Here is a 27,888-nt window from a genome sequence, read left to right on the forward strand (position 1 = left end):
ACACTCAAACACACGTACACATATATATACACACCCTCCACCCCCATCGCTGCAGTGTCTCAACTGCCTTGGAGCAAACACAGGAGGATATAGAACACAGACCTTAATAAAACAGAGAACGAGGGTTGTTGAATAACGGAGGCAGAGATATACATGTGTGTGAGTGTGTATGTGTGTGTGAGTGAGAGATCCTGTGAACATGCGGAAGATATGAAGATGAAGAAGCAGGACTGACTAAAGGTGGATTGCAAATAGCCTTTCTGTCTCTGCAAAGGCTTGTCTGCAGTATCTCTTGTAAATGGATGCTGGCTTGTGAACACGGTAAGTCTGGCTACACACACACAGCTTTTATTTTGTAATTACCACTAGGCTGGTCTGTTTTGGACACAAGGGTGGAATGGGACATATATTTTATTATGGCCATTCTGTAGAGGACAAGTGTGTGTGATGAAAAATGGAAGGTGATGTTCAGAGATGGCACTTCGGAAGACAGTCCGTCCAGTCCCCTCCTCCACCCTCCTAGCTCTGTGTCAACGGACAAAGCTATCTAATGCTTGCAATTTGACTCATCATCTCCCCAGAGCAACCTCAAATCTTATAGAATGCTGAATGCAGTGCTTAGATCATGTTATAACTGTATGTAGAACAGATGCATCAAAGGGGTATGTGTGTGTTTGTTTGTGTGTGTGTGCTTGCAACTATGCCTCTAAGCTCTGTCCAGGCCGGAACCTATTAAAATTAAAATAAATAAGAAAAAGGAGAAATGAGAGAGTCAAACATCATCTGTCTCTCTCTCTCTCTCTCTCTCTCTCTCTCTGTCTCTCTCTCTCTCACACACACACACACACACACACACAAACACACAATCAGGTGTTAAGCACTTACAACTGGATTTACAAGACATTGAATTTGAATGTACAGTGGGAGGTGTACAAATACAGGGGAGTCTGGCTCTGCGGGTATTGGGATAATCGGGCAAACTGTGGCCTGACAGCAGCACAGAAACACTGTGAGATTTGCCAGTGAAGCTCGCTGTCTGCTGCTCTACGTGGACAAATTAACATCGACAGTGTTTAATAATCTGAATGTGGGTTTTATTTGATTCATTTGTGTTTTGCTTCCTGTTTATGGATGTAACTCTTAATGGTGCGAGGGAAAAAGGGGAGAGAGGTGAGTGTGTTCATTACTTAGCAGGCAGAACAAGCTGATTTTTAAAATTATCTCAACGTTCTTTCACATTTTTTAATAAGGCATTACTGTATTTTGTTTTACAATGGGGGTTGGGATTGATTGTGTAGCATCAGGAGAGCATGTGCATATGTGTGTACCGTGTGTGTTCGTGTGTGTATGTATTTGTGTTACATGCTTGAGAGAGAATGAGACAGAACCAGTGAAGGGAGGGGTCGAGGGGCTGGGGGGGTTTAACAGTAGGGAGGCAGATGGGGCAGAGGGGCGGAGGTTGATGCAGTAGAGAGCAAGAGTGAGAAAAAGGGGAGAGAAGATTTGGAGCAGATTGGATGAAAGAGTGTTCATTTCACCGTGATACAAATACAGCACTTTTAGGAGAGTGTTACAGAAAAGAAGGCTGGATGTGTTTGTGACAGCTGCTTACACCGAGGCCCTCAGACATCTGTGAATCAAGGCAAAGATGGTGGATAAATTCCACCATGTTTTTATTTCTCAAGCACCACTGACAGCAAAATGGATCAGGAAAATGAGATCGATACTCTTGCTGGACCCTCTGTAATTTATCTTGATTGGGTTTCATAAGAAAAATCAATTATTGGATCGGAATATTGACTGCTGTCATAGTGTAATGCTGACAGACTGGGATGTGCATGTTAGGGCTAGCTGCAAGTTTAATGTTTCTGTTAAAACTGTGTGTGTTTATAGAATGCAAACCATATTTTATTTTTAAAAACTCGCAGTTTTTAAAGCTGCACGTTTTTTTTCTCTGATTAGTTTCACATTTGAAATCATCACTGTCAATAAATGAAACTAATTGATATTTGATCATTGACAATTTTATAACTGTCAAGTGGAAAATGACTGACAACACTTTAAACTATAAACCTAAACTATGAAAATAAGTTTAAGTTGAGTTCTTGAGTTCTTCATAATCCAATAATAAAAAAAGACGTATATCCAGTTGTCACTATGTCGGTCATGGAAAGATTTTTTAAAAAGTGGTGGCTATATTATCACAGCTAGAATCAGAAGAAGAGACACGTGAACAAATGTTTTCAATGCAAACAACATTTTGCAAACACAAATGCCACTGCCTTGCACCCACATGTCCTGATCCTGTTCTTCTCTCAATATCAACTATAACAGGCACAGGTTGGTGATCACGAGAAGACAAACCCAGGTCAAATCCACTGTGATAAAAGCTCTAATCAGCCCTGCAAGCTGCACGAATATCTAATTTAGCATCCTTTTATTTATTTTTTCACTTGTTTTCCATATTTCAAAAAAAGAGTCAACGATCACTGATGGCGTTGGCTTTAAAATGATAGATGATGAGCTCCAATGTGAAATAAAAAGGTATGCTTACTGTAATCCTATGTTCTCATTTTGGTCTTATTTTGCTCCTATTGTCAAATTCCACAAAGTTAGTAAGACCAAAGGGGTTTTGAAGTAGCTGAGGTCTTGAACTGAGCAAAGCGATGTCATGTTCAGTGCACTTTTAGTCATCTTTTACCTTATACAGTAGGTGAGCACACCACTGACTTGGACAATTAAAGTCAGCTCTATTACAGCTAAGTACCAAGGGAGCCAAATGTAGTTCCCTTGGCAGCCTATTTAAAAAAATGATTAATCTAAGATGTCATTTATTTCCTGGAGAGGAAGCAGCAGAATTACCATATAACTCTTTGCTTTAGTAGATGTGAGAATTACATGATCTTTAACACCATAAAGAGACAATGAGATATCTTAACACTGTAGATGAAATACAGGACCTTAAAACCCATGTCTCCTTGTCTTTTAGATGCTCTGTCAAACGGTAGGTTCTGGCAGGGCATTGCTCAGATTCAGCTGGCTCAGCACTTGCGTTTGTTTTGGATCTTTAATCCTCACCAAGTACTGGGACAGAGTGTCATCTCCACAGACAAACACCTGCTATTGGCAGCCATTTTTACTTTTGGTGGTGATGTGAAGAGGACTAGTAAATTACTTAACAGTTAAGCATCAGTCTGTCAGTTGAATTTAGCTAAATCTTAGGGCGGGGCGCTGTGCAGAACTAAGGATTAAGTTGTGTTTTGGTGTTACATAAAACAACATTGGCTCAATTCATCCCTCTCGTTCTCTTTGCCCTCCTTTCTAATCTTTGGTTGAAGTCACATACAGGGGCCTGCCTGTTCCGACGAGGCCAGCAAGTGAGAGGACCTTACTTGCAGCACTCAAATCTGAGAGGGCAAAGCAGAGGGGACCAACAGAGCAACTTTGTGTTCTGCTCCACACACATAACAGCGGTCATATGACAACGAGGAGGAGGTGGCGGGGGGTGGGTGGGTAATGAGGGAGTGCCATGGCCTACAACCCACTCATGAGAGATATTGGTTGGTACTTAGAAGAAATAAGTGTGTGTGTGCGTGCACTTGTGGTGCATTGCAATATATGCTTACATGTGGGGTGTTTTTGCATTTAGGAATACTGCCAAGATAAAGTTTGTAGCAGAACAGTTACCTGTTTTGATGAGGGTGTACTGGACCGCTTTTTCAAGAAAAGACCTGTAAGTTGAGTGTAGCCGGTGCTACATGCCACTAACCGCTACAGTTCATTGGCATCCTTCCTTTCCACTTTTACCATCAGCTTTGTACAATAACAGAATATGCCAATATTTCTGCAAGGATGGTCTTGTAGACCAGCAATTTTGTTTTCCAGTGGCCAGCATGCAGTATAATTGTCTTTCCCTGTTTGCGCAAGTGACATTTTCTCATATCTCCCTCTTTCCCATTCAACCTGTAATCACAATACAAGAAATTTGACTCTTTTTTGGAAGATGATTTCATCATTTACTGTAAATCTTGTTAAGTCTCTACAGGGGCGCCCTGTCAGCTCTTTAAGTCTTCATTATTACATTTCCCTGATTGTTATACCTACAGCATTTACTTAAAAGTGCTGCTCAAGTGGGCTGATGACTGTTACACAGTTGCATCTGTTGCAGTGTAAGATATTTTCCTTTTCCTGTTCTAGTTATCAAATCACCAAGTTCAGATATTGTCTATGGGTTGTAGAAGCCTGAAAGTATCTGTTAACCACAATTTCCTTCTGTTGCAGAAGGCGTTTATTTTATCTGTCATGACCCAAATGAATATTACATTGGACGGATTGTGTGAAAGTAGATTAGAAGGGCTGAAGAGTTGTGATCTACATGATGTACACTATAGTGAGAATTTTCTTTTTCAAAAAAATTGATAAAAGAATGTCTGTCTGCATCAGCAGATGTAATATAAGATATGCAAAGGTTCACACATGTAGTCACATTTTAGTGCACATGAGACTCACCTTGTGCCATCTTATCGTTTCCCATCAGACAACCTTCCTATAGCTCAGCCTGTGCACAAGCATGCCATTGTCATCGCTAGCTGGCCTTGTGACTCAGTGTGACCCACTGGATTGGACAAGAGGGAACATAGCCACTGAGATCAGGAACGTTAAACAGAGCATTATCACGAAAAAGCATCAAGCACACAGAGGCCTCACCCCCACCCGTCTCCACCCAGTAAAAAGCCCACTGTTTTGGGGGAGCAGAAGGGAGAACACTGCTCATCATTGTTTCTATAATGAATGAGTAGTGTCCTCACATGTGTACAGTACATGTATTTTTCTCTGAAGTCCACATTCAGTACAGCATGTCCAGATGCACATAATGTTGAATAAACAATTGTGAGGGAAAAAATTAAATTTAGAGTTAGGTTTAGTGTTTAGGTTTATATAATACATTTTGTCACAGAAATGTTTATAGAGCTGAATTAAAATTTATTATGCAATATAAGCATCCATTTGGAGTTGTGTTTCTGACAGCTTGATAAGTATAAAGCCATTATCATCTTCTTTTAACTATGTAGCCTCCAGTTGTATATATGCAGTTTGCAGGAAAAAGAAAAAAAAATCACTAAAAGACGCTTAAAAGTTCTGTTAATTTGCTGTGAAGAGCGAAAGTTCTTCTTGTTTGTAACTGTTGTAAGTAAAAACACTTTTCCCTTGCAAAGAGTTATTCAAATCAAAATGAGTGATTAATTCTTTATCACAAAGTACAAAAAACTGATTTAGGGAAATTTTGACAGCTGTTTCAAGCAAACACTACCAGGGTTTCAGACCATAATGATATTAGTTGTGACAAGAATCCATGATATAATTTTAAAGTGAGGCTTTCTGCCTTAAGACGCTGCTGGACACCTCCCCCCATGAGTCTTACAGAGAAATCTCAGACACATGGTGATGAAGATCCCTTTTCCTGCGATCTACATGATTCTGTAGGACTGAGCAACCACAAGCTCTGACTCATCTCACAGAAGCAGCCCTTCTCGGCTGGAGTATCTAATTTATTTAGTTCCACTGAGATATGCACAGTAAAGCATGCATTTTGGTTATTACATTCTGCTTTTGCTAAAAAACAGGACACACAGTGTTATCTTCTGTGTGAGCAACTGACATTGGGGTGACATTGATCACTCTGCTGCTAGAAGCATGAAATTGACTTTCTGAGTTTTGTCCCAAATTTTACAACGTTATGGCCACAGCATATCCAGGCTCATTGTACTGCCATGCAGCTCACCCACATATAATTTACAGTTTCCTTCTGTGCTTTGTCAAGTCCGAAATTGCCACATGAACATAATCCGTTTGGTAGAGCTAGAACTCTGCTTCCTACATGATACTATTGCTAATTAGTTAAATCTGCCATTATCCAAGTCTGGTTTCTATGACTATTCATATAGTAAAGACTGTGTGTTAAAAACATTGGCAGGCACATTGGAAGGAGTAAACCTACAACAGCCAATTCATTTGTGGTTCCTTATTTAGAGTAGCAAAAGGATTTTGACAGATTAAGATAATAATCGCTCAAGTAGCCAGTTCCATTTTATCAGACACTCCTATCACATACAGTAATAGCTGCTAGATGTAAGAAATTCCTGGAAATGTTGCCAGAGTGGTAACATCTCCAATACTCTTTCCAGTAACTCTAGTAAATAACTAAATTAATATTATGATTTTACTCAACTCTACTGTGAAGCAGTAGGCCTACAGAATGCACACAAACAACAGATTAAATAGCACACTAATAGGAAAATTTGGATTGGTTAGATAACTGCTTCTATTGCTGTTAGCTAATTTGTCAGCGATGTTGTCTGTAAAATGTTTACTTCTTTCACAAGGTCCATTTCATCTTTCAGATTAAAGGATACTTTATGGTTTGGAGATAAATGAAAGGTTAATGTTTTTGTTTTAATCAATGCAGCAGCTTTTTAAAAAGTTGCTAAACTCAGGTTACATGCAGATATATATGGGTGAAATATTATTCAGACATTTCAATGTGGCACAACAGACCTGTAACACTGGGAAAAACACAAATGATTAAATAGTTTTTGTATTTATGTTCTTCAAAATTGATCAAACTGGTTAATATTTGACGATAGTGGGATTTTCTTCGCAATATTTGCTTGAGGTTGAACCTCAAGCAAATATTGCGAAAGTTGAGTTTGGGTTTTAAAGAATTGATTTGAGTGTGGCCCCTTTACCACAGAGGTGTTGCTGTGAAGGGTATTTAGCATGGTACTGCAAAGATTAATACTGCAATCATTTTGTCTTTAATCCAAAAAAAAAAAGTTTTATTAAAATAATGGCAAAAAAGAAAATATTTCCTTCCATTAAAGAGTGGTCCATTACACTAATCTGTGTAAGACTATAATCTTTTACTTTTGCTTGATATTAATAGCCCCACCTAAGTCCATTTTATGATAGATGTCTTATTGTTAATTGTCAGTAATTGAATTACTGTACTTTTTGCTTCTAATTGAAACAGAATAAAATGTCTGAGTTTAAACAAGCTGTAAAAATGATAACTGGCGAATCTAATATTTGTTCCATTTGTTCAATGAGTAATCAGTCACAAGGCAAAAACAATACTTTGTACAGTTGGTTTATTTTTGAGTCACAGGAATAATTACTATTACAGTGCTTTATTGAAAAGGCAGGAGCTACTAAAATGTGTCTGCTACTGATTCAAATTTAAAAACCTCCAGTGATTACAGCCTCAGAACTATAACTGTTTTGGCCAATGACCAACCAAGCATTGCTAAATATTTATCAATATTCAAGTATTCAATGTAAAAGTATACGATTTTCATAGTAAAAGCCTGCTTTCCCTAAAAGAGTTCTGTTCTTGTGTTTGTGCAGTCTGACACTGCATTATAACTGTCAACAGCATGTTTATATTCCTTATCCCTTTCAAAGAAATGCAAACATCAATGGAGATTTCACTAAAGCTTCAGCGGGTGATCTGTGCTTATGCCCCACTGGAGCTCAACCTGACATTACCCTGTAGTGTCAGTAAGTTGAAAATTATTTTATTTAATTTTATTATGATGACAATCAGCAGTGATGCTGTTTCACTTCATGCTGTCAGTCTCTGGCATATTTTAAATCACATTCCTGTGTGGGAAAAATGCCAACAATCATGTCTGTGTAGAAGTGGATTAGTCAGCTTGAACAATCATTTACCAGATTTTCTCTTATATATGCCTTTATTTGGGAATAAAACCTTTTCCATAACTATCATTTACTTTCTCCTCAATCTTTAACTGTTGGTCAGATGCCTTTCAGGCTTATTTCCATACTGAGCACTCTGTGACCTTGCGGTGGCAGTAAAAAGCTGTTTCCTCAACGGTAGATGAGGAAAGCATGCCTATTTATCACCTCACTAATGCATTGCTTATTCACTGCTTCTGTGGCATCACATGAATTAATAACATCTCTTAAGCAGACCCTGTTGTCTTGCCTAGAGGCGTACTCTGTTTGGCTGACCAACAAGTCTTTTCTTTTTTCCCTTATGCATATTTTTATGCATTGTTTCTGTACATTTCTTTGTTTGTCATGGCACAGTTTTTATTTAATCCACACAACATTAAAAAGTTGACAATTTTTAAAATAGCTATTCCAGCTGCCACAGAGCTCATATATATCTAATAGGTTTGATTGCAGTTTCAATCAAACTGCTTTAGTTGAAACAAAAGCAGGACTTAGTACAGATCTGGAGATTAGCTACTGTTTCACTCCCGGGATTTTGGATATAATTGTAAAAGTCACTGATTCCAGGAAGACTATGATACTATATATGAACACTGATCAGTCTTTCCTCTTTTTGTCAGTCAGACACAAGCTAGAAGTGAGAAGCAACACTTCAGCTACCTAAACAGCTGCCTTTTGATGAGAAACCAAACGCACCATGCAGCTGATCGTGAGGCATGTGAGCTTGTTGTTCTGAGTGCATATAGTTTATGTAATGCTAAAGTAAGTAAGACAGACAAAACACTGTTTTATTCTATTTATATAATAATATATTTATTACACAAAGCAAGGCCTGTTGTGAAAATGCGGGAAGCGTGGTGACACAGAGTTGAGGATTTATATTTTCCCCTCAAAGGTGCCGTGCCCCAGGTTGCTGCTCAAAAGTCCTTGGCCTGCTTTGCTGTGATGAATGGGCTATTTTCTCGCTTTAGTTAGTTTTCGTGTAAGTGGGTACTGGTTAAATGGTTCATAAATGGGAAATATGATGGTCCCGTGTTGAAGCCAGCTGTTATTTATGACTTACCGGCAGTTGCTGTGAATTGCTGTATCCCTCCGGCCACTGTCCAGAGAAAGTTTATTCTCACTGCAATATGCCATCAGATCCTCCGTGAAATGCAAACCTGGTATTCACAGCGCTGACACCCACCCGCACACACACACACCTGCATGTTTCGTTTATAAACCATAACAAGATGACTAAAAGCACACCGGTGCTTCTCACCTTTCTTTTAACATTGCACACTTTGGCTTTTCATTCATGAAAATCTCACCTCTGACACACCTAACATGGAGCAAGACTTCTACCTCTGTCAGTCAATAAAGCACTATGCCAGAACATCACCTTTGGCTTTCCTGCTTTTTTAAAACAATGTGTGATCGAATTCATTTGATTCAAGATCAGCACATAATAGACTAATTACAGATGTGTAGCTCTTCAGAGTAGCTGCTGTGAAATACAACTGTGGTATGCATGTTTTAAATACCCAACTGGGTGTAACAGTATGGTCATTGTCACGATTGGAGATCTGTTCACTCAGTTTGTGCGTCTTGAAACAGATACAGTCATACCAGTAAATTTCATTTCTGCTTTTTAAATGTTACATTTTTGATAGTGGTTTGAATACAGTCATTATGAGATATGATGAGTTACTTCCTTAATAGTTTTCCTTAACACTTTTGTATGTTTTTAGGGACTTCCTATGCGTGTTTAATCACCCATAAGAAAAATTTATTTCACACAATACTCAAACTAGCCAGTAATCTGTAGACTTTATTCATTTTAACTAATAGTAATAATGGTCAGAATATGATAGATTAAAATCACTACTTAATGTAATGTGATTGATCCTTATTTTAATAGCATTTTTCTAGGCTCAACAACTGTAGCTTAACAATCAATAACATTATACAGAAATGTACTGTGACTACATGCACTCCTCTCTAATGAAGGGTGTGATTGTTATTATTTGCAGCGTGGTAAATTAATAACAGGATGTAAGTGTCTGGGAGAGTGATGGAGGGAGCACTGATGTGCAGCAGGAGCAATGAAGGAAATGCATGCCAGTGACTGGGCTCAGTCTCATCTTGACTATCACATTACCTCAGCTGTCATCATACATTGAGATTCTAGCCTTTATCTGTGGCCCCCATGGCTCTGCCTCTGCTCTTAAAGTGGTCCGCCTCTTATTCATACCAAAACCAACTGTGTGAAAACAGATATACAGAAATCAATGCAATTGAGCCCCTAGGAGTCAAGCATCCAAATGCTTCTTTACTGAGTGAAGAAGATGACGCTGCAAGCATCATGTGAAAACCTGCATTAGAGATGGTCTTTTGTTTGCCTCATATAGTCGGGTCATCATATGGTTGTAAAATAAATAAATAAATTATCCTGGATATTTATGAAATGGCAAACAGTAAATATTTAACACACAACGGAAATGTGTTCCATAGCCTGAATGGTGTATTGACCAGTTGGCTGGTTATGCTGGTCGTGCCATTTTTAGCCAGCTGCCACAAGCCAGGAAATAATCCTTGCTACTTTGAGCCATGAAGGTTTGTTATGCCTTTGTTCTGCTTTGTTTGTCCTCTCACTCTTCGAAAGACTGGACCTCACTCTCCAAGCTCTGAGAAATGCTTTCTCTCTCCTTATCTGACAGCACTGCAGAGTATAGTTTTGCCAACAGAACTAGGCCACAGTTTCTTTTCACTTTTGTTACTCAGCCAGTAGCATGCAGCTTGTTTCAGTGAGCATTTATTTATCACAGAATCCCAAAGCCATTCACTGCTCCAAGTTGGTTTTTGCATTAAATTTATCACATACTAAAGGACAGCATTTTACTTGAAGCCATGTCCACAGATTTATTAGAATTCAGGATTTGATTTACCAAAGTAAATGTGCTTCCTCCCAACAACCTGTGTATCAAATATTCTCAGAAAAATGTTTATTATTTTCGGATCACAGTGCAGTATCTGAACGATAACAACACTGATGTTCATGGATAAGAATGAGTCTTTACAACAGTCTAAAAAAACCTGAGAGGTACCTGCTAGCTCGAGCCTGTTATTTTCCACTGTGATAGTAAATAAGCATTTCAACTGATGCCATTTTGCTGAGCAGCTCTGAGAGTACAGCAGAGCAGAAAGTGGACAGTCAGAGGTGCTGGGTGTGAACAGCAAAAGATGCTATTGGTCATAAACACATTTGTCATATTTATTTTGACGCAGAACAATCATTTTCCTTTCAAACAGAGGAGTTTGTTTTTCTCGACCTGTTTCCATGTATGTGTTTGACCTCAATTGTGTATATACTGTAATGAAAGATTGAGAGAGAGAGAGGGAGAGAGAGAGAGACAGAGAGAGAGAGAGAGACAGTGTGTGTGTGGTGTTAAATTGATAGGCGTGGTTAGCTGAAGTCTGCTTTGGCTCAGAGTCTATGGTAACACAGGACTGTAGATGGAGAGAGTTGGGGTGTGTGACTGTTAAGAGCAGAAATCTGGAGAGGTAGTGTACACAAAAAAAGGGTAGCATGGCAATGGTTGAATGGGAAGTGTGCAGCTTTGCATGCATGTGACTAGATGACTTCACTGATGATCAGTTTTTTTCCACTTGTTGATTCAAGGTACAGTACTTAATTTAGTATGTTTTGTGTGCTTGTGTTTTGTTTAAGTTTAATGATTCGGAGGTGTGGAAAATTATACTATGTTCATTCAGTGAGTGAGATACATAAAAGAAGATATTCACGTCATGTCGGTGTGAGAAGGCGATCTGCTAACAGTGAGGCTAGTCCTTAAACATCTAAACAAGCAAAAGTGGCCTGTCTGAGAAGAGGAGTTACTTCTTCACCCTTAAACAGGGTGCTAGAGTAGTGGGAATCCAGAAATGAAAATAACACTGTTTGACTAATGGAGGAATCTTCTTTATTATACCAACATGTTTCAGCACAGGGGCCTTCATCAAGGTAATTTACAGGATGTGTGGACAGAAGGTCTTTTTGTAGATTGGGATGGAGTACAGTGAGAAACAATGATTTAATGGGGCTTGAACACATAGGTGGCCAACCTCCAAAGGATGTTACCTTTGTAACATCCAATGTCAGAATAAGAGTATTTTGCAAAGTAAAGATGAACAACCTTCAAAGAATTACATGATGTCAGTGGAAAAAAGGGAAAAAAGAAGGCAATATAAAATATAGATCTACTATAGATCTCCTATATTCAGTTATTACTTTGTTACAAGGATATTTAATCATGTGTATCACATTCTTGTTTTGCACTTGATAAAACCTTTTTTTTCTACTATAGAATATTACTGGTAAATTTGCAGTTACAATTTCCACATTTGAAATTTACAATTAGTCAGTCGCCCATAATAACATTACATTTGTTCTGAGTTTGTGAGAGAGCCTTGACAGTCCTGTTCTTTATACCTCTGCCTCTTTTGAAAGTGATCATTGGTTCATTGTCAAAGACAAGTTCCAGTTGAAGATAGGTTTGTATAATGTGCCAGTGTTTTAAAATAACAATTTTATGTCCTTGGATTTTGTTGAATATCAGTTCTCTTAGGTAACAGAGAAGCATTCTGAATTTATCATTTTAAAACCTTATGTCCAAGACATAAAACTGCAGATTTTAATTTTTAAAAGTCTTCATAGTCAACATATAAGGACAACAATGCAGTATTCATTGACAGGTCTGGTCTCTATGTTGTTTTATTTGCATTGTACATGCTGTACATGCTGTAGATGTGTTTAATTCAGCTTTACTTGCTAAATACTATAATCTTATGATATTATCCTTTGGAGGTTGGCCACCTGACCCCCCACCCCCCCCACCCCCCCACCCCAAGTGAATAAGTGTTTTCCTTACTCTACTATTTTACTAACTATACTGTACTGTATACAGACCCTCTGTCCACATATCCTGTAAATTACCCTGAAGAAGGTCCTGTGCTCAGACACATTGCTATAATAAAGAAGATACTTCTTTTAGCTGATCAAATGTTGTTTTCATTTCTGACACACACCCAGCAGCAATTTCTCTGCAGTGTGCTTCTGGCTATGTGGTGGTTTGCTAGTTTTACCAGTTTAGGTTGGTGAGCAGAGGGTTTGGTTTTGGTCTCTAAACTCCATGATCCTACATATTACCCATTTTAAATATCTGTTTATGTCACGTTTAATTGACATAAATCTTAGTTTGTGAGGTTGAGAAATGTTGGTGCCTAAGACTTTCCCCCTTAACTGCAGGCTGAATGCTACGCTTGGCCCACTACATTCTGGCTCAAGCTCCACACATAACACACTGACATGATATCAGTCTTCTGAACTCACTCTTAAAGAGAATGTGATTTTACGCACCTTTTCCAAAATGTTGACCGCTATTTGTTTAAAATACTGGTTAATGACAGGACAGAAAGGGATAAAATTGCTCTTATTTGTCTTAATCATATTGTCCCTTCTCTGTTTTATGTGTTGGCAGACTTGAAGGTCTTCGGTTGTCTGGGAGATATCACACCTCAGAAAAGATTTCATCAGGAAGATCAAGCAAAAGAGGCCAAATATCAAACTGAAATGGAGTAGAGCAGAAGCCAAATGAGGGTAACACACCACAAGAGTCATGTGGGAGAGTGAGGGAGTTTTGCTATTTGTACACATCAAGTCTGAACTCTTTCTCTGCTGACATACGCTGAACGTTCCCCAGCCCTCTTCCAGAGCTGCTCCTCAGGGGGAGACCCTGCTATGAGCCCCACCTCCCTAAGCTTTAGCAGGCAGTTCATCCGCTGTGCCAGGCACTGTGTGGGCATCCCACCAGTTTGGGTTCTGCCCACACAGGACTCACAGGCTGCCCTTGAAGAAAAAAGCATGAAAAATTCCTGAGTCACTCCTATGTGTGGTGGCTCTCCTGTCTACTGTTAAATTGGTCTGTCTGCCTCTTCCCCAGCAAGTTCCTAATATTAGTGCAAAGCCTTTTCGACTCTTCTACCAGCTCCTTTTCACTCACTTCTTCATTATAATTAGCTTTCCCATCAAGCAGCAGCACGAGTTCCTTTGTGTTTACCACGTGGTGGAGGACCATGGGATGCCGTCAGAGCTCGGAGGAAAAAGAAGCGGCACGGCGCTCGCGGCGAATCGATCGCCACCTGCGCTCGGAGAGTCAAAGACAGCGGCGTGAGATCAAGCTACTGTTACTGGGCACCAGCAACTCTGGCAAGAGCACCATTGTTAAGCAGATGAAAATCATCCACAGTGGTGGCTTCAACCTGGAGGCCTGCAAGGAGTACAAGCCGCTTATCCTGTACAATGCCATTGACTCTCTCACGCGCATCATCCGTGCCCTCACCACCCTCAAGATCGACTTCCACAACCCTGATCGCGCTTATGACGCTGTACAACTCTTTGCCCTCACAGGACCGGCTGAGAGCAAGGGCGAGATCACTCCAGAGTTGCTGGGGGTCATGAAACGTCTGTGGGCTGACTCAGGGGTGCAGGAGTGCTTTCAGCGATCCAATGAGTATCACTTGGAGGACAACACGTCGTACTATCTGAATGACCTTGACCGCATCTCTGCACCTGAGTACATCCCCACTGTAGAGGACATCCTTCGTTCCCGTGACATGACCACCGGCATTGTAGAGAACAAGTTCACTTTCAAGGAGCTCACCTTCAAGATGGTGGATGTGGGTGGACAGCGTTCAGAGAGGAAGAAGTGGATCCACTGTTTCGAGGGCGTGACCGCAATCATTTTCTGCGTTGAGCTAAGTGGTTATGACCTCAAGCTCTACGAGGACAACCAGACGGTGAGAAAAACCTATGTTTTCGCACACCTATGCTCACATACCTGCTTGCATGCAGCAGCACAAATGGTGTCCCTTACTACGCTTTTACACGATTCGTGAGAAGAGAAGGAAGATTTATTTAACACCACAAGATTAGGTAATGTAAGTGGTAAGAATATATCTATAATGTATATCTCCTATACATATATCTATCTTTACATTAGTCAGATACTTATCTGACATTATAATCATCTGTCTAGTTTCTAGGTACCTCAAAATATTAACTATTTAGAGCGCAATCAAATTTAACAATATTAATTGATTTATTCACTAAACTAGTTGGGCAAAATGCAGTTAGGTGTTTACCAATCCTACATAGTCTATATGTCAAATGGTTTGACAATTCCGAGAAGCAAAGAGAAAACAAACCTTTTCTGCAGTGTCACTTCCTCTCTGTACATCCCCCTTAAGACTATGACAAGTGTGATGTGGTTACACAACTACAGGAATTACAACTTATTTCTTGAATTTCTCATTTGCTGGAACATGTTTTTTTAAGATGGCTGGTGCTTGAAATGTAGCATCATTACTAAAGCAGTTGTTCATTTTCAACTAAGGGAACAATTGATTCACTGAACATTGAATTTTAGTTGCACAGTTACTGGAATAATTGTACTGACCTGCATGTTATTTCTGTAGCTTGGGCACATCACTTGTGCCCATTTGATTTTAAGTTGCTATTGTTTACTGTGGTCAGACCTTGTCACATAAATGAGAACCTCATCAACCTGCAACTGGAGACAACCTTTTGTAATGAAATGTACAATCTTCAGCCCAAGACACAGCTTATCTTTTATAAAATAGAAAAGACATTGTTGCAAAGACTCATAGAGTGTTAAAGTTGGTGATAGAAACTGTAGCACTAACAGTTGTCAGTGCATGCTTGACACATTACTGTTGTTAAAGCCACAACTTCAGCTGGGTGTGGTTGTCTTGTATTATCTCATATGTTATCCATTATTAATTTGTAATACAAAAATTTAATTATAGATGCAAAAAGTAGATTTGAAAAGAACCGCCACAGATGTCTAACCCACTGAAGTTCCTTTGCTACTGTAAATTATTGTAAATGTGCACTCTAATATGGTTAATACTAGAGTATGAGGAGATATCAGCAATTAGTCTCTGCCAGCCTGAAAGGACAGACAATTTCTTCAATATAGGCCAGTACCTGCCTGTCACAGAACTTTGTATGACAATAAGACAGAATTTGGAAATTAGAACAAACAGAAGTAGTCCTAAACATGACTATATAACCACAATATATGTTTAACAGTGTCTTAAACATTGCATTAGTTGCCGGTTATTTTTCCCATCTTAAGATTTCTCAGCATTCAATACAAGCAACAATAATCATCCACTCCCATTTTATCCCCCATTAGCAGCAAGAAGATTTGTCTGAGATACTTGTGTATAAAATCTACAGGGATCATACACCACTGCCTTTTTGTAACCCTGTGTCTAGCAGCCATCCTCAGAATGACTATATTCGCCTATACCTTTTACAAATTATTTGATATTATTACTAAACAAGTTATGAGAACAAGTATGAAAAAGCATCTTTAACAAGTTTCTCACATTTTGTTGGTACATTTCAAATCAGTGTGAGCATGATTTTGTAACTAATAGATGCATATAAAGATGCAGAATCTTTCAACTTTTATTCTATGTGGAAAACACAAGATGAAAAATGAAAAGCAAAAACTCTAACAGCCATTTTTTATTTATTTGTTTTTCTATTGTAACAGACTTCTAAATACATAATTACAGAGGGCACTTTTCCTAGTAACCCCACAGGGCATCCATGACCACTGTATTCATTATTTTTATGCTTTTATTCTCATCCTAAATCATATGACTATATAATATACTTCCCCTTCAACTCACTCTCACAAATCATTTGGAAATGCTTATACAGAATTGGCTGTCTTTATTGAAAGTTTTAAGGCCATGGACACGAGGAAGAAATGAAATAGATGAAATGACTCCACTCTGCCTTTATGCAATATCAAACAAAGCCATTTAAAATGAATGGAGTAGCCATGTGTTTCTTATCTCCTGTTCATGGAATTTGAGCAATTTCCTATCCATCTTCTTATCCAAGTGTTTTGGCATAGTTGGGAAGTTATTGCTTGTTTAATAGTCTTTGTGATAATAGAACGTCAACAACAGATAATATTTTACCTTTTTTGACTATAGGATAACAATGAGGGCTCAGCTTTTCTTTTTATCCACAGGCATGATATCAATTTTTGAGGTTACAGTGTCCATGTTCACCTTGATGTTCTCCTAAAGTCCCAACTTGAAATAGCTTGTGTACAGAGGAAGCTTGGTCATTCCTGTAATTCATGGGATACCCAGATAAAACTGGGTGAACACTGTGCAAGGTTGGAACATGAAATCAATTAGTTGTATAGGTTAAAAATAAAGTCTGAGGAGAAAGATGCAGTATGGTGTTAATTGAGTTCACAGAATGAAGTGTGAGGCTGTACCTGTGAGAATTAGCAGATTGTGAAGGCTAAGTGTAGCAATGGGAGTTCACAGGTGCTAGAAAAAAAACAACTGTATAAAATCCAAAATAAGAGATGAAGAAGAGAGAATGGGATCAAAAGCAGCAGAAAGAAAGATGTCTTGAAATTAGTGCAGCCATCCTGCTGCAGAGCCTACTGCTACTGTACAACAAAAAGCATGAATTACACATTTTGGAGGTTGATTCATTGCTGTAGTATAACATGTGATTTACCACTTGAAGCTATGCTAAACATCACAGATTTTATAATCTGTGATTATTAGCTAAATTAGTAGCTAAATTATGACATACTACCTTATTTTATTTAGGTGAAAGCGTTTCACACGCATGGTATCATTAACTGCCTCAACACACTTCAGTTACATTTTAAATTTAGATGTGGATTTAGCATTGTTGTCTGTGTCTCGCAAATTGTTGTTCTTTGTGTTGCTACTCACATGCACCCATACTTATTTTTTTGTGTGAGCATAAAAGTCAAAAATCTTAATTCAATATTGATGCATTTTTTAAAGCACTCAGGGTGAAGGTTTAGGGCTTATCCCAGCATGCACTTAATTGGGGTGGGGTACATCCTAAACAAGTTGTTATCGCCTACACTGTAACTGTCTTGCTGTGAGGCAACAGTGCAAACCACTGAGCCACATCAAATAACAGTGCTTGTCAAAATTATTGATGAGAACGCATAACTGATGAATGAATCCAGCATTTCTAAACTGTTTTCTTGTGTGGCTAGTACTAGCCATATTCAGTACAATTATACTGTGGGACCAAAGAAGGAAGTGCAGAAGCTCTGCATGAGAGACAGCAAGCACACATGATCATGCAGCCAAGAGCCCAGTGCATGTTGCTCAAAGACAGCCATGGGCAATATAATGCCTCAGTGGCAAACCTGCATAAAACAATCAGCTATGGTTCCATCATCATTTACCCATCTCTTTTCACTACACCCTGTTAAAAATCTTTACATTTTTCAAGCATTTAGATGCTATCATTCCTAGGAATGAATGCTATTAGCTATTGATTGTTAGCAATGAGTTCAAATCTTTTGGTTTAAAAGAAAATGTTGCAAAAATCAATCACTACACGTTTGACAGCATATCAATAGTATTACTATATAACACTCCACACATTAATAATTTATGACTTAAAAACAAACATGAAAGAAAAGCATGAAAAAACATACATGTGATCTACTACATGTACAGTAGTGGATGTGACAGTTTCCTTATTTTAGTCAGTGACAAAGTACTCCTACACTAACATGAAAACCCTAAAATTATCCCATTCCTGAGACGTTTTGTTAATATGTGACATAATACCGACTGAATATTTATACAATAGATCTGTAGAAAATGGTGTCTAAACAGAATACAAGGCCAGTCCCTCATTATCAGGCAGACAAAGTAATAACAGCAGAAAAGTCTAAATGTCACATTCCCATCTACATGTTACTGGATTAAGTGCAGGTACTGGAAGTTGTTGATGTTTCTTCAGCATTCAGAAGGCTCCACAGCAAATTTCTGCATTGTGAAGCTGCTCGCTGCCAACTAACACTGCTGAACAGCTGTTACCTTACAGAAAGAGAAGAGTGTTTCTATCTGTATATAGCGTGTGTCTCTGGTTACACATTTTACATGACACAGCAGCTGATGGGGAATATAACTGCAGTAAAGGTAACTGGTTTCTGGGAAGTGAGGTTACGGATCAGTTACGATTAAGGTCTGCCACCGAATGAAGGTCAGTCCAATGTGAAGGTACAAGTTTGGGTCATTAAGCTGACCCTGATTCTGGTGCAAAGAAAGCATCAATATACAGCAACAAGGAGCTAAAGGAACATGTGTCAACCATAGAAAACAAATGCAGACATGAACAACAGCTAATCATCTCTGTTTTTTTTTATCTGTCTAGTGAGTAAAATGGACCAAACTTTGCACAATATATAGAGTTTGGAGATTTTAGAGATTTTTAGAATTAGAACAAAAACCAGATCATTTACTTGACTTACATTTTGTTTTGCTAAATTGATGACTACTCTTCAACAAAACAACCTAACCTGAAATCAAATTTGAAAAAAATTGCTAGAAATTTTTAAAAAAGCATTAGCATAAAATGCAAATTGTAAATATTGAATAAATTTGCAGTAGAGTTGTCAGGTAATATACAATAAATGTGTTATAGCTTTAATTTAATTATACATTGAAGTCGGAAATTTTAATTAGTTTTAACTGCTTTAGCGGTAGAGCTAAAGTCGTAGTAATTTCCCCCCAGCTGAGTAATATTTACCCTTTGACTCTATGAAAACACTGACATCTGCTTAAAAGACCTTCTCTTCACAGTTAAGATATCTATGGCTTTACCTTTGCACAACGACATCTGAATCAATAGGGACATGATGTGAAATAAAAGTTTGCACTGAAGTAAGCCTTAGACTACAGAATCAATGGTTCATTTTTCTGGACCAGAGGTGACTCATCAATTTCATTTCAAGAGCAGCTCTGACTCATCAGTTTCTCCTCTAAATTGCAAGTAACTGCAAACCATAGTAGCACAATGGTTTTGATGAGAGGATTTGAACAAAGACTGCACAGATCATCTTATCTTGTGGAAAACCGGATCGATAATGGAAGCTGAATGGCACAGACAGTCAGACTGTGAAATAAACTGTCTGGGACATTTATCAGTTTTTAATGTGCAGGCATATGTGTTGTGATCACCAATGAATATCTCTAAAAATGTCTGCACACACACACACACACATATATATATATATATATATATATATATGTGTGTGTGTGTGTGTGTGTGTGTGTGTGCAGACATTTTTAATGCAAATGTTTTTGAATATATATATATATATATATTCAAAAACATTTGCATTTAAAGATTCTCATTAGAGAGAAATGTGTCATTTTGACACTGATAGCTTGTTTCCAGTGATTTTAACCTTCGAAACCCTTCACCATCACATGAACAGAAGAAAAAACTTAGTTTGACCACAGCAACACCAGCTCACACAGAAAATACTCCAAATAATAACAGTACAGCATTTATCCATCAACCCATTCCCTGAAGCATTTTCCCTGTCCCATCCCTGTCTTCATAATGAATCTGTTGCCGTGGTTACTGTTGCCTAGCAACAGGCCAGTCAAATGCTGCTAATCCTGCGCTGTTGACAGTGAGCTGTGACTAGGGATGTGAGGATGAGAAAGGAGAGGAGGGGGGATTGTACAACAAACAGCAGCTCTGGAGAGAATAGATATGAGGTGTATACGTGCATCTATTGTGTGCCTGCGGGTTGTGAATGTGTAGGACAGGTTTACATGCAATAAGCTGAGGCTGAGAAACTGCAGTGAATTTCTTCTGTTTGTGAGATGAAAATGAGAATCCTTGATGTGAGGGTAGTCATTGTTAGATCCCGTGATAGCCAAACATCAAGGCAGACACAGAAAGCACTGTCAGCTCTGTTTCCATTGTTTCAGTTATCTTATTAATAAGACTTCAGATGAATTACTACTGTTTCTTATTTTTATGTCAAGGTTTGTCACATATGCTCTTCACTTCTTGCAACAGCAAAGATGCCACATGAACAGAACAGAATGTAAAATGGCAGTTTCCCTGATCAATGACTGTAATCAAGAAACACACAGGCAGGTGTAAGATATGAGGGTTTATTGACCCTCATTTACCCCAGAAATGGGTAATCAAAGGCATTACTATCAAGTAATGCAGTAAAATTAGTTCATATGAAAACACAACCTTCCAGGAAAGGGAATGAGACTGTTTAAGGACACATAATCATGCTCTGCCTTTTTGCCAACATTTTCCTTATCAGATTATTCATACAGATGGGTGACAAAGGAAAACATAAATTATGTGGAAAATAATAACAAATGCAGCAGCTTCCACATAGATGCACTGAGCAATTAGCATCCACTAATGCTCTGTGGCATGTACTATATAGAAATGGTGAGCAGGCCCAGTTAATTTTGATTTTGGATCAACATGACAGGAGAAAAAAATCTAAGTCACTTTGAAAGAGAGTTCATTGTTTGGGCACAGATGGCAGGAAAGTGAGTCACAATAAATTGTTTCAATAGTAACAGTGACATCTACATTTAGATAAGACATAACTATTGTTTGGAAATTGTGGTTGACAGGGTAGAGTCGCCACAGATCAAAAAGTTCTTTCGAGTGATCACCTCTATCCTGATGCAGGTGTTCTTTTACATGACAATACCCCATGGGGCACAAGGGGGGTTCACTGAATGGTTTGATGAGTATGAACATGTGAATTATTTACTGTGGCTGTCACAGTCACCACATCTCTACTCAGTTAAACACGTATGGGAGACTTGGGACCAATGTGTCAGACAGCACTCTCACCACTCTCACACCCTCATCAAAACATCAAATGTGAGGGAATATCTTTGACAAGAAAGCTATTCCATCTCCCTGGTGAAGATCCAGACACTCATAGAATTGGTACCAGCATGCATTGAATGTGGTGGCCCGACACCATATGACACTTTTTGCGTGTTTTTCATTTAATTTGTGATGTGTCTGTAGGTTTAAAATGTTCTTCTATATTATCTAGCTATTTTATTTATAGCATGGTAATAGCAATGTGTGAAAAAACTTACTATTATTATTATCTGGGTAGTTTATCCTAAATGTTACTTAAATTCTTAACACTGACCTCCAGAAGTTATTGCTCTTCCCTGACTGGTTAGATGAGCCAATCTCACTCAAAACATTTTAGAAGCAAATATTTCAAACTACCAGGTCTGTTCTGCAAGTCTGTGTCACAGGAGGCTTCAACAGCACCTCTACACATTTGGATAAAATATGGAGCATGTCTGTATTAAAAATATTTTTATAATGTCGCATACCACACTCTAGTTTTACATGTAGTGAACTGATAATCAGTTGTGATCTAATCAGGATCACAAAAATGTGATCATTCTGTAGCACCAAGAATAATATTATATACAATTGGTATGTGTTTCTGCTTGTTTGCTGCATGTCTAAACCCAGCAGTGTTGTCCCAGTCAGGCAGAAAACACGGGGTGACAAAATAATAATATACAAAATAATCTTTGTAGGTAGGTGCAAAGTGCCTCAGTGACATTTAAGATTAATGAATTACACACACTGTGATTGTATTTTTGGAAAAAAGTAATGACACCGGGATGAGCTTCCTCATTAATACTTTAGCTTGATTAAGGCCTGCACCTCTAGAGTTCTCTTACAAAAGGAGGTGAGGGGGGGAAAACAGTGTGTGTGAATACATATGCTGTAAGTATGTGCATCTGTGAATGTTTGAAGTGAAGGAAGGTGGTCTGGTGCTCCTGGGTGTCGCTCTGCCCCATGTAGAAACCGTCACTGTACGAGCGCTGTAGTGCCCAGGTGAAGAAACTGTAGATTCAGCCCAGCTGGTTGTCTCCTGCCATTCTCTCTTAGCAGCTGGGTTCTTGTTTTGACACACTAAGAAGAGAGATGGCTGTGGCTGACACTGCAACATGTGACAAGGATTGAAGAAGACAAACCTGTAAAGACTAACAGGTTTTTTCATTTTTTTGTTTTGAAAAACAGCTGTTTATGCTCTTCATTCTCTGATATCTAATCGCAGTTGTGTAAACAATTAGCTCATTTTCAATTGCTCTTTTTCAGTTGCAGTACTTTTGATGTAACAGACCTCAATTTATTAGTGTTTTTCAAACTCTCTGTCCCTTTTACAGCTTTCCTTCAGGGTCATATTTATTATGGGCTGCTCTATCATATTTGATACACTGCCTTTGTATAATTTTTTTCTGTTGAATGTGACCAACATACCCAAACATCATACTATATTACTGTACCTAGTCTATTGAAAAGCTTTTTTAGTGATAATTTACCACAAAGAGCAGTTTTTAATGGACATAAATCATCCAATATTGCAATCTCGTCCTGTTAACTGACAACCTTGTAAAAGCAATTTTTGATCTGTATCTAAGGATTACATGCCACTATGGTTTCGATTGACTGTAATGTTTCCATCATTGTCTAAAAATAGTTCACTTACAGCAAATAATTGGGGTTTACTTTGAATCTCCACTATGATTGTCCAATCTTTTGCTTTTCCCCTAAGTATATTTTTTCATGTTGTACAGATCTTGTGATTTGCCCAGAGCATTATGTTGTTTCTGTAACCTTTTAAACAGCAGTCTTCTATCTTACAACCTCATAGTCACAAGCTACTGGCCTGTCGCCACATGTCAGCAGCTGCCATGAACACACCGACTTTCTTCATCTGTGTTTTCACTTATACATTAAACATCACACACCAGAAGCAGTGTAAAGCGCCAACAGGTAGATAGGTAGAAAAGCACTATTAAAGTTATACATCATTCAGAAAACAAGAAAACGTTTAAATTGCTTAACAAGCATAACGTAATACGGATATCATTCACACAGTTCATATTTTCTGTGCAAATCATCCCAGTGTCACTGCTTGCTTTATACTTCCAATGATTTTCATGACAGAACTGAGAAATTACCATTTGGAAGAATTACTTACACATGAAAAAACAATATTTTATGTCCTCAAATAGACCTAAATAGAACTAAGGCAGACACCAAGTGAAAAAAGTCAGTGTTGTACATATAAACCTTCTGTAAAACTGAGTGCCTGTGTAATTGTGTCATGACAAACTGTGTAACGTCAGACCAGTTTGTCTTTGATGTAAACAGCAACAGTCTCCACATGATCCATTAGTTTATAAAACAATACCTGCACATATTTGTCACATCATCAAATGTTTCCATAATTATTAGGTTAAACCTGCAACACTTTGTGACTAATCACTTCCCATTTTGGTCTTGGAGAAAGTGGTAATCAGCTGTTCAGAGTAGAGTGAGAGTTCAAACATGGGTCTTAGTCTTAAGTCCCTGTTGACATAACAGACAAATTGTGCTTTTGACTATTTGGGTGCATGTCTGCTATGTGTGCTAAACCTCCTCTTATCTTGTCTTCTTTTTATCCTCAAGCCTTGCTGTGACTTTAAATGGTCTACAGTAATTTCCACTCTTGGGTTTTGCCAAATCTAATGATTCGGCTTGTGTGAATGACGTCTGATGGGGGTGATAAAATTGGACTGATTTCAGTTGCTTTAAAATAAAGCCTACATTCCTGTCAGCTTTGAAATAATATCTGTGGACTGATTTACTTTTTTCCCCTTTCTTTTTCAGAGCCGTATGGCCGAAAGCTTGCGCCTGTTCGACTCCATCTGCAACAACAACTGGTTCACCAACACATCGCTCATCCTCTTTCTCAACAAGAAGGACCTGTTGGCTGAGAAGATCAAACGCATTCCTCTGACAGTCTGCTTCCCTGACTACAAAGGTCAAAACACCTATGAGGAGGCAGCCGTCTACGTGCAACGGCAGTTTGAGGACCTCAACCGCAACAAGGAGACCAAGGAGATCTATTCACACTTCACCTGTGCCACTGACACCAGCAACATCCAGTTTGTGTTCGACGCTGTCACGGACGTGATCATCCAGAACAATCTTAAGTACATTGGGCTCTGCTAGGACCTGATGGTGTGGTGGGGTGGGTGGGTAAAGCGGGCTGCTTGGCAGCAGTTGGCCCGCCAACAGCAGAATGGATAAACAGAAGGCATGTTTGTCCGCCTGATGGTTTATCTCTTTGAAAAGGTGCAACAGAGAACTGCGAAGGAAATGAGGTTCTAAGATGGTTGTAAGATACTGCAGATTCACCATTTAATGTGAAACAGCAGAGCTGACAGGTCCTGTTCAGGATGGGATTTTTACCCAATATGTTTGCACTGAATATGAGTATGCAGAGACACCCACACATACACACTCACACACACACAAGATCTTTGGATCAACACTCAAGCACTTGTTTGACAAGGCAACACTGGAAATTTTAGACAGCTACCCTACCTACTTGCCAAACCTGAGACTGACAAGTAGGTCTGTGCTGGTGGTTTTCGATTATTTTTGTCTCCTTTATTTTATTTGCCTGAGTCAATTAATGCTGCTTTACAAGACAAATTTTGACAAAGTCAGTGCTCTCTGTTTGGATTTTCACCCTAACTATGGTAACCAGTGAGTGCACCTGAAGAAACATAGAGAGAGCGTGTATTTCTGAGAAAAAATGTCAGTAGATATGATGTCACAGGGTTTCTGTCTATATGAGGAAACTGCCACCGTCTAAAGCTGAAGTGAAATATGTTTTCTACACTGCATTTCCATTTTTGCCCTGTTCGACTCCCTGGTGTTGTTCTTTCCCTGTTTTTTTTTTATGTTTTTTGTGCTTTTAAAAAAAGAATGTCTCTCAAACCTGCCTTTAATAGCAGGCCATTGACTTAAGAAAAACCAGGAGAGTGTTACGCTCTGCAGAGTCAAAAGTATTCTTTATGATCATTCCAGTTTCCAGCAAGAGACGACAAAAACAGTGCCAAGATCAGTTTGTAAATAAAACCAAATCCCATCCATTACGTTCATCTTTAAAATTTTTGTTTTTCTGGACAAATACATCAAGACCAAACCTATCTCCTAATAATTCCGTACCTATAAACTGCAAACGCGTAATTATGACGCTCTGGGGATTTCATGAAGGGAAGGGGAACTGGCAGCCGGTGGTGGGTGTAGAATGCACGGGACCGAGTCTGCTCCCGGAGTCCTGTGTCTGTTTAGGTTTAGGCATAAACCAGCTGAGTTACAGTAAGATCGTGGATGTGTTTTATAGCGATAGAACACGTTTTGCGTAAAGCGACTGTTATATTTTCCTCTATTACACCAGCTCCTGTAGCTGCGTAATCACAACCATAAAATGCTTTAATAACGGTGTAGTCATAAAGCGGACCCTGCTGCAGGATCGCGTATTACGGCAGAAAACAAAACGGGATACTTTGGAGGACAAAAATACGTTGTCAACGTATTTGCAACTCACCAATTACGTTACATGACAACATACTGTCATTACGTTCACGTAGTCGCGTTTGCAGTTTAGTTGTATAGAAACGTAATATTTAGGAGACAAGGTTGTCGAAACTTGCATGATTTTGTTACTTTGGGATACTGATATATTTTCTTTGGAATTATGTTCCCCCTTTTCTTAGGTCTAAATAATATATTCCCATATATATATATATATATATATATATATATATATATATAGATATAGATAGTCAAACACTGTGTAAGATTGTACAGTTGTCAGAGAGGAATTTATTGAAAAGAGTTATATCAATATAATAACAGTAATTAATTATGTTATGATGATGATGATGATGACGATGATGACAGTGGCGATGATGACAAGGAAAACCTCCGTATGGTTTAAAGGAGAACAAGACTGTAGAAAAACGAGAAAACAAAGAAGTAAACCCACGAAAGTCCAATCTTCCTTGCATTATCTAAGTGGAAATTGTTAAACAGTCAGTCAGTATGATGTGTAAATATTCTGTAAGGTACACTCTTTGTTCAAACAAATGAAAATAAAGGTTGAGTTTCGATACTATAAGTAAGATAAAGATAGAGCGAGAGAGAGAGAAGGAGGAAAACCCCTCTCCGCTCCTCCTCTTACCCTTTCTTTTCACTTCAGAGGGTGATGTGCAAACAATTCAGCTAAGGGCTTCAGGCTTGACATTACAGGATGTCCACTTCAACAAAAGGCAAACGATTAAAAAAGAAATATAAAAAGACAACGACTATGAATAAAACAACTTATGCAAATATCCATGGTGTAGTAAATGTGTTTTTGGCTGGTGGTTGCGTGAAGTGTTTTACGTGTGTTTGGGATTTTACTGTTCCTTCTCCTTCATGCCACTAATCTTTCTGATTATTTTATAATTATGCTGCAACAAATGATTTGCAACCTGTAATAGAGATTTCTGAAGCCCTTGCTTCCATCCTCAGTGTCCAAACTCATGAAATAAAAAATGTTTGTATTTGATATACAATGTAGCCACTGGGGCAAGAATAATTTGGACATAAAGTATGCAATAATTTACTCCTGAATGAATATGGCCTGTGTGCGATGGACTGACAGTGCGCTGTGCCATTCAGATTCCACTCTAATTAGTGTATAAACCTTAGCTGATCCAACATTTGTTTCAGAGTTTCCCCAAATATATGTATTTTTTTAAATACTATACTGTACTCTTAAATCTTACACAAATGAGATTTTATGTAATGCAACATTTATGTACTGATTCTTTGGCAAAGCTCAACCACTGCATGAAAAGACTGAGATGGTGTTGATTGACCTAACATGCTGTAAAGAACGGGTCTTTCACCAGTGCCCTCAGAAAGACTTAGACAAGAAATGACACAATGGTTATTATTAAATATCTGTAACATTGTGATGTTTCAGCCAAAAACGTTATCTTTCTTTTACACTATGTGGTATAAATATTCTTTTATGTTAAACATTATTTAAGAATTGATAAGGCTTCATCCGACTGGGGGAGCCTTATACAAAACATTACAGTGGCATGTGGCTGTTGTGCCTGAGTGGAAATCACCTACAAGTCATGGGGATATTCCTTTGTAGATTGATTTAAGCAAGAGTGGGAATTTGTTTGAGAGATGAACATAAATAAAATCCACTACTGAGCAGAGAGAGTTCTTCGGAAATCATGCCTTGTGACTGTCATGTGATAGGAGTTGGTGCCAGCAATAAAAAAAATTCTGAGTTACAAAATGGCATAATAGCTGCT

The 27,888-nt window shown here is 38.5% G+C and overlaps 1 protein-coding gene across 2 annotated transcripts; it reads left to right on the plus strand.

Moving 5' to 3' along the window:
* gnaz (guanine nucleotide binding protein (G protein), alpha z polypeptide) lies at positions 1 to 27,531 on the plus strand. 2 transcript variants are annotated; one of them, XM_067484542.1, is made up of 3 exons: positions 1 to 321; positions 13,272 to 14,589; positions 24,386 to 27,531. In XM_067484542.1, exons 2-3 carry the CDS (start codon positions 13,867 to 13,869, stop codon positions 24,728 to 24,730), a joined length of 1,068 nt encoding a protein of 355 aa, XP_067340643.1. In that variant the 5' UTR covers positions 1 to 321; positions 13,272 to 13,866; the 3' UTR covers positions 24,731 to 27,531. The 2 variants fall into 2 exon arrangements, with proteins under 2 accessions (XP_067340643.1, XP_067340645.1); XM_067484544.1 differs by lacking the exon at positions 1 to 321 and adding an exon at positions 11,276 to 11,416.
* Positions 27,532 to 27,888: the final 357 nt, after the last annotated feature.

Source organism: Channa argus, chromosome 18 (genome assembly GCF_033026475.1).
Source record: "Channa argus isolate prfri chromosome 18, Channa argus male v1.0, whole genome shotgun sequence".
In the NCBI taxonomy this organism is placed as follows: Eukaryota; Metazoa; Chordata; class Actinopteri; order Anabantiformes; family Channidae; genus Channa; species Channa argus.

Coding starts and splice junctions, on each gene's coding strand:
- gnaz (XM_067484542.1), top strand. CDS start 13,867: ATGGGATGCCGTCAGAGCTCGGAGGAAAAAGAAGCGGCACGGCGCTCG. Junction 14,590..24,385: donor TCTACGAGGACAACCAGACG/GTGAGAAAAACC, acceptor TTTCTTTTTCAG/AGCCGTATGGCCGAAAGCTT.